The sequence below is a fragment of the Carettochelys insculpta genome, chromosome 32 (assembly GCF_033958435.1).
Source record: "Carettochelys insculpta isolate YL-2023 chromosome 32, ASM3395843v1, whole genome shotgun sequence".
In the NCBI taxonomy this organism is placed as follows: Eukaryota; Metazoa; Chordata; order Testudines; family Carettochelyidae; genus Carettochelys; species Carettochelys insculpta.
The window spans coordinates 5,653,602-5,666,947 of record NC_134168.1 but is presented as its reverse complement, the minus strand read 5'-3'; the positions used below and the strand labels follow the sequence as shown (position 1 = coordinate 5,666,947).

The 13,346-nt window shown below is 50.2% G+C and overlaps 1 protein-coding gene across 1 annotated transcript; it reads right to left on the bottom strand.

Annotated features, from left to right (window-relative positions):
• Positions 1 to 6,117: 6,117 nt before the first annotated feature.
• Positions 6,118 to 7,026, bottom strand: LOC142004613 (olfactory receptor 10D3-like). The gene has a single exon (XM_074982231.1). It carries the CDS (start codon positions 6,874 to 6,876, stop codon positions 6,118 to 6,120), a length of 759 nt encoding a protein of 252 aa, XP_074838332.1. The 5' UTR covers positions 6,877 to 7,026.
• Positions 7,027 to 13,346: the final 6,320 nt, after the last annotated feature.

The window sequence follows — 13,346 nt, the reverse complement described above, 5'->3', positions numbered from 1 at the left end:
CTTGGTAACCAGCCAGGATCCCTAACCTCCTACAGAACTGGTGAGAGCTGTCTGTATCATATCACCCCACACTGACACAGACCTAACAGCCCCTCGCCTCCTTATGGATCTCCCTGCTCCTTATATCCCTGTCTAGACCCATGGCACCAGGGTTGTAAATCCCTCCTGCTCTCCTGCTCTCAGAACTCCACAGTTGCAAATTAACGGAGGTGGGTGATAATTTCAGACAACGCTCATGGACTCCAGAGATCACGTCTGCAGCCGACATAGACACATGGAGCCCCACAGAAAGTAAAGGACCCACAGCATCTGCCCACACATGAATGCAACACATGTCACAGCTGAGAGAGACAGAGCTCAGAAATTGTCCAGGTAGAACACGTGGAGAAATTGACCTCGCCAAGGACAGCAACTTTCAAGAGTTTCTCATAAATGTTGGGCAAGTGAAGGAGACTTTGGGACATCTGGAGAATCATACACTCCAGAGACGAGCAGAGAAAGGGGACATTCTATTCTATTCTCATTGAGTCGTCTCGGTCCTTACCCCCAATTCTAATTAAAGTACTTTACAGCGTTCTATTTGTGGCTAACATTTGTCACCTCTGGTTTATGTCCTCTCTGTCTTACCCTTTCTGCAGAGAGATGGCCATGCCTACACAGAGATGGGCAGGCAGGTGCTGCCCAGGGAAGGACAGATGGCTGGATGGATCGATTTCTCTCTAAAGAAAATATTTGGCTGAGAACTTGCCCAGGGTGAGGCAGTGGGATGGATTCAGAGACTGTGGGACACAGACAGAAGAACGTTGCCAAAGCAGGAGCCTTACAGTGGCTGCAGTGTGAAAAGTTGTTCCAGCTGAGTGGAATTCTTCCTTTCTCTCTATGGGCCGGACTCCAGTCTACCATCCAGCTTTCTCATCCCAAGGCCCATCATCCAGGACAAGGGCACAGCCTTGGTACTTGGGATTCACCCGGGAGCCTTCTTCCACTCTGACGCTAGAGCCCACAGCACTGCAGAGCCCACAGCATTCTCACCACAACCCACCTCATTAGCTCTGTCTTTATATCCCTGCAGGCCGCATGGGACCAGGGCTGTGAATGTCCTCCAGGTCTCTGGTCCGAAACCTCTGCAGAGTCGGCCAATTAAACAAGATTGGGCATTGCTTGTTACCGATAACTAACCAGGCCTCAGCTGGCATTCATCTGAGTACAGCCCTGGACCTAAAAGGGCCAGATCCCCAGCTCCACCAGCGTCTGGATTCTGTCCTCGCTCCCCTGTCTGACTCCTGGGCAACTCCACTGGATTGCCGAGAGCAGTCGCCCCTCCCAGACTCCTCACGGGTGTAAATCAGGAGTAAATTCACTGAAGTGAATGGAGCTGTGTAGATTTCTGCCAGATGAGGATCAAACCAAGCCACTCTAATGGGGATGAGTCATGTTTCTCCAGGTGCTCCTGCCATGGGACACAAGCCAGAGAATTCCCCCCGAGTTTGTGAAATAGGAGTAAACTGGCCCACACACTCAGCAGGACATCTCTGCAGCCATCACAGCATTCTGCTCGGTACGTCTCCCCTTCTGCTCCCCTGCCCTCCCACCTCCGTGGAACCCTGTGCTCAGGGATGTGTCGCTGCATTGGGTGGTTGGGCCTGAGACACAGACACAGGAGAACAATCGTCTTGTGCACCACGTCACATCCCTTTTTGGATTATGACAGAGGCCCGAAGAAGAGCATCGAGTGGTCTCATGCAGGACAGTAGACCCCAGATAATCCAACCAGATTCTATCCTCATTCTTCTTTGTGCCAGCTCAGGTGCTGAGCAGGAGAATAATAGAATCATAAACTCCTAGGGCTGGAAGGGACCTCAGGAGGAGAGAGAAACCATCTCCCTGCCTCAAGCAGGATCAATCCCAACTAAGTCATCCCAGCCAGGACTTAGTCAAGTCAGGACTTAAAACCCTCTAGGGATCGAGAATCCACCACCTCTACCATGTCTGATAGTATTCATGAGCGAAGTAGACCAGACAGAGTATGAATTATCAGTCCTGTTTTCCAAGGGGGGAAACTGAGGCTCAGAAAGTGTCAGGGGAAACTTTTAAAGAATGCAGGATCCCCTCCCTCCTTGTTGTGCACTCACGTTGGACTATCTTCCTGCACCCTTGTGCAAATGCTCAATCTGGTTGAATTGTGGAAGGTGACAGTGGATATCTGGGGAAGCTTTCCTGGATTCCAGTGTAAGCATTGGCCACGCCACTCTTCTCTTCTCATTGGGTTCAGCGTAGCTCTGGGCCCTTCATCACTTCACATGGGTCTCTTACTCTCCCCTTTGCACTGTCAAGGCTCAGGACAAAGGGAGTTGAGATCTTTATGGCTGATGGAACTGAACCAAAACTACTTCTTTATTCGCCAAGAAAGTGGACAAGGTACACACCTGTACTCCACAGCTCCACTAAGAGATGAATGGTGGTCAGTTGCAGAGGTGGGAAATGCTTCAATGGAGACAGAGCCCAACGCACCATGGAGAGGGGGATGGGAGAGACACAAGGGAGATGAGGAGTGCTGATGGATGTGCAGCTCTGGGCTGTGCTAACTCTGGCCAAATGGCCCATACATCTGGTTTCAATCAAGGCACCCAATAAATACACACAGTTGGTTTTCAGCGAAGGCACTTGGCCAGGTTTTATCACCAGCAAGGCACAGATCTAATGCCCTGGCTCAATGGTAACAGGTAGCATCACACATATATGCACATAGAATCTCCCTCACTGGAGATATTTAAATGAGAGTTTGATAGACATCCATTAGGGAAGTTCTAGATGGGGCTTGGTCCTGCCACGAGGTCCATTCCAGTTCTCATGTTCTCTGCTTCTCTAACGAGGGACTGGCTCACTGAAAGGTGAAATTCTCCATTCACCATTGATCAAAGCGGTTGCCCCTGAAGAAGATCTTAAAACACACCAGTGACCCCTCGTTACCTCGTGCAGATGGGTTGTATGCAAACCTCTCTACCCATCAAGCTGCCCTCGTGCACATCTCATTTAGATGGCTCAGCCCGTCCCTGTGTTCCTTGGGGCATGTGTCTGGCAATGAACTCTTCTGCTACCACCATTTTGGACTGAGTGTTTCCGCAGGATCAGGCAGGTGCCTGCTGGGTTGTGTGAGTTGGGCCCGGCCTTCTGTGTACAACTGAGCTGTGGTGTATGGCTGAGATGTTTTGACTACTTCAGCTCAGGCTTCACATCGGGTCTCTCATAGTAGGCCTCAAATTTACCACGAGGGGTTTTTCCCTCAATGATCTCATTGATCCGTTGGTCCATGCCCCAGCTGACAGGGCAAAGAAGGCACCTTGAGATTCCTCTGATTGCTCTAATTTCCTGCCCTTCCTCTGGTGGGCAGCTTCCTTGGGAGCCACAATGCAGGGGCAGAAACAGTTGTGAAAATTAATCTTAGGAGACTTGTTTACCTTAGCAAAGGAATAACATCCCACAGGGAGGCGTAGCCATTGGGATTAATTAAAAAATTGTTGCTAATGAGTACCCAGGCCAGGCCTTCTCTCTGGGATGCGAACCAAGCTTTCAACTTACTCTTCGTTTACATCAGCTGAGTTCCTTGTTTCATTGCCACGGAAACCAGACCTGGAACCACTTTGGATTGTTTTATTTGGAGGATCGTTACTTTTATCACCAGTATTGTGGTAGGACCTACAGTCTGTCACTAAGACGCGGGTCCCTTTGCGAAACGCAGAGCACAGACACCTGGGGACTGTCCGCACATGAATGTGTCATGCACATCACAGCTGAGAGAGACAAAGAATTGAAGTCATCCACGGGGAAAGTCATCAGGCCAAAGACAGCAACCAAGGAGATTGTAGATAAAGATCAGCTAGGTGAAGGAATCTTTGCGGTGGCTGGACGTAGAAAGCTGAAGGGACATGAACACCATCCAAACTACTTGGGAGGTGTCTCTTTTGCCCATCGTTTTGATGTATGAAACCCGTTGGGTGTGTTCCCTCAAATTAGCTCCAACTTCCCTCCTTTTCTCCAAGTGTTTCTTTCCACACCCTGAGTCTGTGCTCGCAATCTTGGGAGCGTTGGTTGTGGAGACAACCCAGGGGTGGTGTGAAATTTACCCACGTTACTAAGCGTGGGCTGGAGGTGGTGCTGGGCTGTATCAATGGAAAGCAGACTCTAGAGATTAAACTGGACCCTGGTCCACATGAATGTCTCCACCGGGAGGTGCAGTGGAAGCTGGCACCGGTTGTGCTTAATGCGGGAGTTTCTATGGCTTGAACTCAAAGCCAGCTGGCTGTCAGCTAAAGCTGTAGGGAAGACTCTCGCTGCCATTAGATGGGACAGTGATGGACACCCCACACCCATGGGGGTTGACATAATTCCCCAAGCTGAGGAACAACAAGAAGTCCTGTGCCACCTTATAAACTAACACATATTTAGGAGCATAAGCTGTGGTGGGTAAAGGCTTTGTCTCATGCTCCAAAATATCTGTAAGCCTATAAGGTGCCCCAGGACTTCTTGTTTTCAAAGATACAGACTAACTCAGCTACCCCTCCCATACAATCCGAGGAAGTGCTTCCAGAGCCCCCCTTAAATTCCCAGATGAGTCCCCACTTGTAACCACGTACAGATGGACTCATTCCTGGCGCCTCTGTCACTTTCGGCAGGAGCTTGGACATTTTCAGTGAAATGAGAGCTGGTTTTTCTAACTCCTGCACTGAGATGTCCAGGTTCTAGGTTCTACTCTACCTCTGGGCAAGGTACTCTACCAGGTTCTACTCTACCTGCCAGCTCCAGGATTACAACTCAAGTGCCTGAAGACCCCAGTTTTCACTGGGTGTTTTCATTGATGCCCTGGAACTAAAAGCATGACCGGAAACATCACTTAACTCTTAGGAAAAGCTGGGGAGTAGACTCCTGTATCTCTCTAGCTATACGTGGTTGTGATTCTGCTTGATGGCACAGAATACCACAGACAGGAGGCGTGTAGGCTACACTTAGCATGAAAACCATTAAGACTTTGGCTATGGCTACACTCTGGTTGCTATTTGAGGAACAAACGTAACTCAAAATAGCAACTCTATGGCTGGAACTCAAAGCAGCAGTGTTGTTTGGAGAACAGGAGTCCATTTCCTCTACTCAAGCTGTGAATCTGTGGAATAAGTTAACTTGAAATACATCAGAGAGGTAGCCGTGTTAGTCCGTATCTTCGAGAACAACAAGAAGTATTCGGGCACCTTATAGACTAACAGACCTTTTGGAGGATAAGCTTTTCTGGGCAAAAACCCAAGACTCATGCACCTGACGAAGCAGTTCTTTGCCCAAGAAAACTTATTCTCCATGGGAATTTTCTAAGTCACTCGAGGGGCCAGTCTGCATACTTGGCTTAATCTAATTCTTGACCTACCCTGCACCCCTCCACGCTCTGATTTGCTCACCTTGATCACTTTTTTCTGATTTGTCCTCCTTGATTACTGTTTTTGGTTCTCTGTGCCTTAAATATTGAGTCTGTTCTGGTCTGGCTATGGGCTGAAGAAGCGGATGTGTCCCACGAAAGCTCACCTAATAAATGACTTTCTTAGTCTTTGAAGTGCTACTTGACTGCTTTTTGGTTTGATAGTGCTCTTTTAAGAATGCTTTTCAATTTCCACTAGCCATGGTGGTAAGAGGTTCACTAGAAGCTTTGATAGAAGTTCACCCAAGAAGACTTATGCAATATGCATTCCCATCACTAGGTAGACTCACACCTGGGACCTCTGTGATGCAGTTTGAGCTCCTCAGCTAAGACTATAGAGATGATTCACTCTTTCTCTTGGCCAGTGATCTAGGTGCCACTCCATGGGACAAAACCACACCCTGGGTCTCTCTGTCCCCCAGATTACAGCTGACATTTTCAAAGTTCTCTATGAGATTTGGCTCTCCAGTTCCCACTGAATAGGGGGCACTCGGACAGTGCTAGAGGTCTCCCAAGCAGTATGTAAACAAGAACTAGTTATTTTAACGAACATTTCTGCAGCTCCAAATACGTAGAAGGGGACAGGGAGTGACACAAAGGTTCGGAAAAGCCATGGAGCAACCATGCACAAAGACGTTTCCATGCAAACCCACACATCAGCGGGTAGGGAATACAGCCCCTCTCAGTTTTGTCAGAGAAGCTTTCACGTGCTTGTTCCTCAGGGTGTAGATGGCCGGATTCAGCGCGGGCGTCACCACTGTGGAGAAGATCGGAAAAAAGGTCACCAGCATTTGGCTCAGTTGTGACCGTGTGTAGAGCAGGGCACAGGGCAAAAAGAAGAGCATCACCACGGCCAGATGTGAGGAGCAAGTGGAGGCTGCTTTGCGCCATTCTTTGACTGAGTTCATCTTCAGCAAGGACCAGGCGATCCTGATGTAAGAGGCGAAGATGAGGAGGAAGCAGATCAAGGGCACCAATCCACCGTTGGTGATGGTCACGGTCTCGACAACGTGTGTGTCGGCACAGGCCAGCTTCACCAGCAGGAAGATGTCACAGATGTAATAGTCCAACACATTGGAGCCGCAGTAGGGCAGCGTGAAGGTCAGGCTGGTGAGGATGGTGGAGTGAATGAAGCTGGAGATCCAGGGGGCGGCAGCCAGGAGGGCGCACACCCTCTGGTTCATGATGAGCAGGTAGCGTAGTGGGTGGCAGATGGCCACGTACCGGTCATAGGCCATGACCGTGTAGAGAAGGCACTCGGTGCTGCTCAGGGAATGGAAGAAGAAAACCTGGGACATGCATCCGCCCAGCGAGATGACTCTGCTCTGACTCCAGAGGATGGCCAGCAATTTTGGGGTGCTGATGGAAGACAGCCCAATGTCCACCATGGCAAGGTTGCAGAGAAAGAAATACATGGGGGTGTGCAGGCGCGAGTCAGTGAAGACAGCTGACAAGATGAGCAGATTGCCCAACAAGGCACAAAGGTAGAAGGCTAGGAAGACAAAGAAGAGGATGGTCTGGAGGCCGTCAGAATTGGGGATCCCCAAGAGGATGAAATGAGTCGCCATCGTGCTGTTCACCTGGCTCGTTTGGGAATATTTTCTGGGGGGAGGAGAGAAATAATGCCAAGGACTTAGTGAAACAAAACCCCTATCATACACAGCCGCGATGTTCACTGCTGCATTTCCCCCCATTACTGTGTGGGTGTGCTGCGTATTCCTGGCATTGTAATGCAATTTGGGGTAAGGAGTTCACTGGGCTGGCATTGATCAGAGAGGGGAAAAACTTCTGCCTGGAAGATCTAGCAGTCCAGAGATAAGGAGAGAAAGTGATCGTCTATTCTATTCTACCCTAGTATAGCCAAGTCTAGTGTATTCCAATGGCGTCATCTAGGCTTTTCTCCTCATATCTAACCAAAGCACCTTAAACATGTTTGCCGTTGGAGGCAAACATTTGTCATCTGAGGATCGTTCCCTCCCTGTGTTACCCTCTCTGCAGAGGGACGGCCATGCCTACGCGGCAGCCCTGTGCTCCGGGACCCTTGTGTTGTTATAAAAGCAAGGGCTGTTCCATGTTTGTGTTAAGGAAGAGGAGGAGGGTGGAACATGGAAAGCGATGAATGTGGCGAGGGATTACTTCAGATCCATTAACGATGGGAGCTCTTGGGTGGGCACTGAGAAGGAAGAAAGAGGAAAGAAGGAGAAGGGGAATGGCCACAGCCACTGGAATTATGGGTAATGGGTTTGGCTACTCCTCTGCTTCCAGCATGGCCAGAGCTCACAATCTCATCCATAGGCGCTCAGCAACCTCACTTAAATTGCCCCAGGCATCCTGGCCACAGCTTGTCAGCAAGAAGCCATGACCGGCTGGCTGTACCCTGTTGGTGTCATGGAGGATGAGATGCGGAGGACAACATCAGTGAAACTGTCTGAAATCTGCCAGGGATTTTATCCAGGCTGGGCTGAGAGGAGATGCTGGCAGGTTAGGGTGATGAGAGATGGGGAGAGGGAGGTAAATGACGTAGAGACAGGCAGGCAGGTGCAGCTCAGGGAAGGACAGATGGACTTTGGAATCAAGTTCTCACTCAGGAAAATACCTGGCTGAGAACTTCCTCAGGCCGAGGCAGAGGGACTGGTGCAGAGACCGAGAGACGGAGAGAGAAGATCTTTACAAAGCAGGAGCCTTACAGTGGCTGCATCGCGAGAGGCTGCTCCAGCAGAGGGGAATTCTTCCTTCTCATCTCCGGCCGGGACTCCAGTCTAGCATCTTCCAGCTCTCTCGTCCCAGGGGCCCATCGTCCAGCACAGGTGCAAAGCTTGGGGGCTTGGGACTCACCCGGGAGCCCACATCCACTCTGACGCTAGAGATGGTTTCTGCAGCACATTGCCCCACGCTACTGCAGAGCCCATGGCATTCTCACCCCATCCAACCTCGTTGGCTGTTGTCTTTATATCCATGTCGGCCGCATGGGACCAGGGCTGTGAATCTCCTTCAGTTTAGTGGTCTGAAGCTCGTGCAGAGTCCATCGATGGAAATTCTTGCTTACCGTCTCCAACCAGGACTCCTGTCTAACCCCTTCCAGCTTCCTTATCCCAACTTCCCATTGCCAAGAACCCGTGCACAGCCTGGGGGCTTGGTAACCAGCCAGGAGCCCTAACCTCCTACAGAACTGGTGAGAGCTGTCTGTATCATATCACCCCACACTGACACAGACCTCACAGCTCCTCGCCTCCTTATGGATCTCCCTGCTCCTTATATCCCCGTCGAGACCCATGGCAAAAGGGTTGTAAATCCCTCCTGCTCTCCTGCTCTCAGAACTCCACAGTTGCAAATTAACGGAGGTGGGTGATAATTTCAGACAACACTCATGGACCCCAGAGATCACGTCTGCAGCCGACATAGACACATGGAGCCCCACAGAAAGTAAAGGACCCAAAGCATCTGCCCACACATGAATGTAACACATGTGACAGCTGAGAGAGACAGAGCCGAGAAATTGTCCAGGTAGAACACATGGAGAAATTGACCTCGCCAAGGACAGCAACTTTCAAGAGTTTCTCATAAATGTTGGGCAAGCGAAGGAGACTTTGGGGTTGCTGGACTAATGCATCTGAAGGGCAAAGGGCACAGCCCAAGCTGAATGGACGTGGGTCTTTAGCTCATGGCTTGTGTGTATGAACTCCGCTTGTTGGACAGTGGACTTATTTCCCACCTTTTATTCACATACGTATCTCACAGAGCTGGAAGAGACCTCTGATCTGCAAGATGGCACCGATCACAGGGCGAGAAAGGGGCCACCTGGAGGACCATACACTCCAGAGACGAGCTGAGAAAGGGGACATTCTAGTCTATTCTCATTGAGTCGTCTCGGTCCTTACCCCCAATTCTAATTAAAGTACATTACAGCGTTCTATTTGTGGCTAACATTTGTCACCTCTGGTTTATGTCCTCTCTGTCTTACCCTTTCTGCAGAGAGATGGCCATGCCTACACAGAGATGGGCAGGCAGGTGCTGCCCAGGGAAGGACAGATGGCTGGATGGATCGATTTCTCTCCAAAGAAAATATTTGGCTGAGAACTTGCCCAGGGTGAGGCAGTCGGATGGATTCAGAGACTGTGGGACACAGACAGAAGAACGTTGCCAAAGCAGAAGCCTTACAGTGGCTGCAGTGTGAAAAGTTGTTCCAGCTGAGTGGAATTCTTCCCTTCTCTCTATGGCCCGGACTCCAGTCTACCATCCAGCTTTCTCATCCCAAGGCCCATCATCCAGGACAAGGGCACAGCCTTGGTACTTGGGATTCAGCCAGGAGCCTTCTTCCACTCTGACGCTAGAGCCCACAGCACTGCAGAGCCCACAGCATTCTCACCACAACCCACCTCATTAGCTCTGTCTTTATATCCCTGCAGGCCGCATGGGACCAGGGCTGTGAATGTCCTCCAGGTCTCTGGTCCGAAACCTCTGCAGAGTCGGCCAATTAAACAAGATTGGGCATTGCTTGTTGCCGATAACTGACCAGGCCTCAGCTGGCATTCATCTGAGTACAGCCCTGGACCTAAAAGGACCAGATCCCCAGCTCCACCAGCGTCTGGATTCTGTCCTCTCTCCCCTGTCTGACTCCTGGGCAACTCCACTGGATTGCCTAGAGCAGTCGCCCCTCCCAGACTCCTCACGGGTGTAAATCAGGAGTAAATTTACTGAAGTGAATGGAGCTGTGTAGATTTCTGCCAGATGAGGATCAAACCCAGCCACTCTAATGGGGATGAGTCATGTTTCTCCAGGTGCTCCTGCCATGGGACACAAGCCAGAGAATTCCCCCCGAGTTTGTGAAATAGGAGTAAACTGGCCCACACACTCAGCAGGACATCTCTGCCGCCATCACAGCATTCTGCTCGGTACATCTCCCCTTCTGCTCCCCTGCCCTCCCACCTCCGTGGAACCCTGTGCTCAGGGATGTGTTGCTGCATTGGGTGGTTCGGCCTGAGACACAGACACAGGAGAACAATTGTCTTGTGCACCACGTCACATCCCTTTCTGGATTATGACAGAGGCCCGAAGAAGAGCATCGAGTGGTCTCATGCAGGACAGTAGACCCCAGATAATCCAACCAGATTCTATCCTTATTCTTCTTTGTGCCAGCTCAGGTGCTGAGCAAGAGAATAATAGAATCATAGAATCCTAGGGCCGGAAGAGACCTCAGGAGGTCAGTGAGTCCAGCCCCCTGCCTCAAGCAGGATCAACCCCAACTAAGTCATCCCAGCCAGGACTTAGTCAAGTCAGGACTTAAAACCCTCTAGGGATGGAGAATCCACCACCTCCACCATGTCTGATAGTATTCATGAGCGAAGTAGACCAGACAGAGTACGAATTATCAGTCCTGTTTTCCAAGGGGGGAAACTGAGGCTCAGAAAGTGTCAGGGGAAACTTTTAAAGAAGGCAGGATCCCCTCCCTCCTTGTTGTGCACTCACGTTGCACTCTCTTCCTGCACCCTTGTGCAAATGCTCAATCTGGTTGAATTGTGGAAGGTGACAGTGGATATCTGGGGAAGCTTTCCTGGATTCCAGTGTAAGCATTGGCCACGCCACTCTTCTCTTCTCATTGGGTTCAGCGTAGCTCTGGGCCCTTCATCACTTCACATGGGTCTCTTACTCTCCCCTTTGCACTGTCAAGGCTCAGGACAAAGGGAGTTGAGATCTTTATGGCTGATGGAACTGAACCAAAACTACTTCTTTATTCGCCAAGAAAGTGGACAAGGTACACACCTGTACTCCACAGCTCCACTAAGAGATGAATGGTGGTCAGTTGCAGAGGTGGGAAATGCTTCAATGGAGACAGAGCCCAACGCACCATGGAGAGGGGGATGGGAGAGACACAAGGGAGATGAGGAGTGCTGATGGATGTGCAGCTCTGGGCTGTGCTAACTCTGGCCAGATGGCCCATACATGTGGTTTCAATCAAGCCACCCAATAAATAAACACAGTTGGTTTTCAGCGAGGGCACTTGGCCAGGTTTTATCACCGGCAAGGCACAGATCTAATGCCCTGGCTCAATGGTAACAGGTAGCATCACACATATATGCACATAGAATCTCCCTCACTGGAGATATTTAAATGAGAGTTAGATAGACTTCCGTTAAGGAAGTTCGAGATGGTGCTTGGTCCTGCCATGAGGTCCCTTCCAGTTCTCGTGTTATCTGCCGCTCTAACGAGGGACTGGCTCACTGAAAGGTGAAATTCTCCTTTCACCATTGATCAAAGCCGTTGCCCCTGAAGAAGATCTTAAAACACACCAGTGACCCCTTGTTACCTTCTGCAGTTTGGTTGTATGCAAACCTCTCTACCCATCAAGCTGCCCTCGTGCACATCTCATTTAGATGGCTCAGCCCGTCCCTGTGTTCCTTGGGGCATGTGTCTGGCAATGAACTCTTCTGCTACCACCATTGTGGACTGAGTGTTTCCACAGGATCAGGCAGGTGCCTGCTGGGTTCTGTGAGTTGGGCCCGGCCTCCTGTGTACAACTGAGCTGTGGTGTATGGCTGAGATGTTTTGACTACTTCAGCTCAGGCTTCACATCGGGTCTCTCATACTAGGCCTCAAATTTACCACGAGGGGTTTTTCCCTCAATGATCTCATTGATCCGTTGGTCCATGCCCCAGCTGACAGTGCAAAGAAGGCACCTTGAGATTCCTCTGATTGCTCTAATTTCCTGCCCTTCCTCTGGTAGGCAGCTTCCTTGGGAGCCACAATGCAGGGGCAGAAACAGTTGTGATAATTAATCTTAGGAGACTTGTTTACCTTAGCAAAGGAATAACATTCCACAGGGAGGCATAGCCATTGGGGTTAATTAAAAAATTGTTTCTAATGAGTACCCAGGCCAGGCCTTCTCTCTGGGATGCGAACCAAGCTTTCAACTTACTCTTCGTTTACATCAGCTGAGTTCCTTGTTTCATTGCCACGGAAACCAGACCTGGAACCACTTTGGATTGTTTTATTTGGAGGATCGTTACTTTTATCAGCAGTATTATGGTAGGACCTACAGTCTGTCACTAAGACGCGGGTCCCTTTGCGAAATGCAGAGCACAGACACCTGGGGACTGTCCGCACATGAATGTGTCATGCACGTCACAGCTGAGAGAGACAAAGAATTGAAGTCATCCACAGGGAAAGTCATCAGGCCAAAGACAGCAACCGAGGAGATTGTAGATAAAGATCAGCTAGGTGAAGGAATCTTTGCGGTGGCTGGACGTAGGAAGCTGAAGGGACATGAACACCATCCAACCAACTTGGGAGGTGTCTCTTTTGCCCATCGTCTTGATTTATGAAACCCGTTGGGTGTGTTCCCTCAAATTAGCTCCAACTTCCCTCCTTTTCTCCAAGTGTTTCTTTCCATACCCTGAGTCTGTGCTCGCAATCTTGGGAGCGCTCGTTGTGGAGACAACCCAGGGGTGGTGTGAAATTTACCCACGTTACTAAGCGTGGGCTGGAGGTGGTGCTGGGCTGTATCAATGGAAAGCAGACTCTCGAGATTGAACTGGACCCTGGTCCCCACGAATGTCCCCACCGGGAGGTGCAGTAGATGCTGGCCCCGGTAGTGCTTAATGCGGGAGCTTCTATGGCTTGAGCTCAAAGCCAGCTGGCTGTCAGCTAAGGCTGTAGGGAAGACTCTTGCTGCCATTAGATGGGACAGTGATGGACACCCCACACCCATGGGGGTTGACATAATTCCCAAAGCTGAGGAACAGCAAGAAGTCCTGTGCCACCTTATAAACTAATACATATTTTGTGGCATAAGATGTGGTGGGGAAAGACCCGCTTTGTCTTATGCTCCAAAATATCTGTTAGCCTATAAGGTGCCGCAGGACTTCTTGTTTTCAAAGATACAGACTAA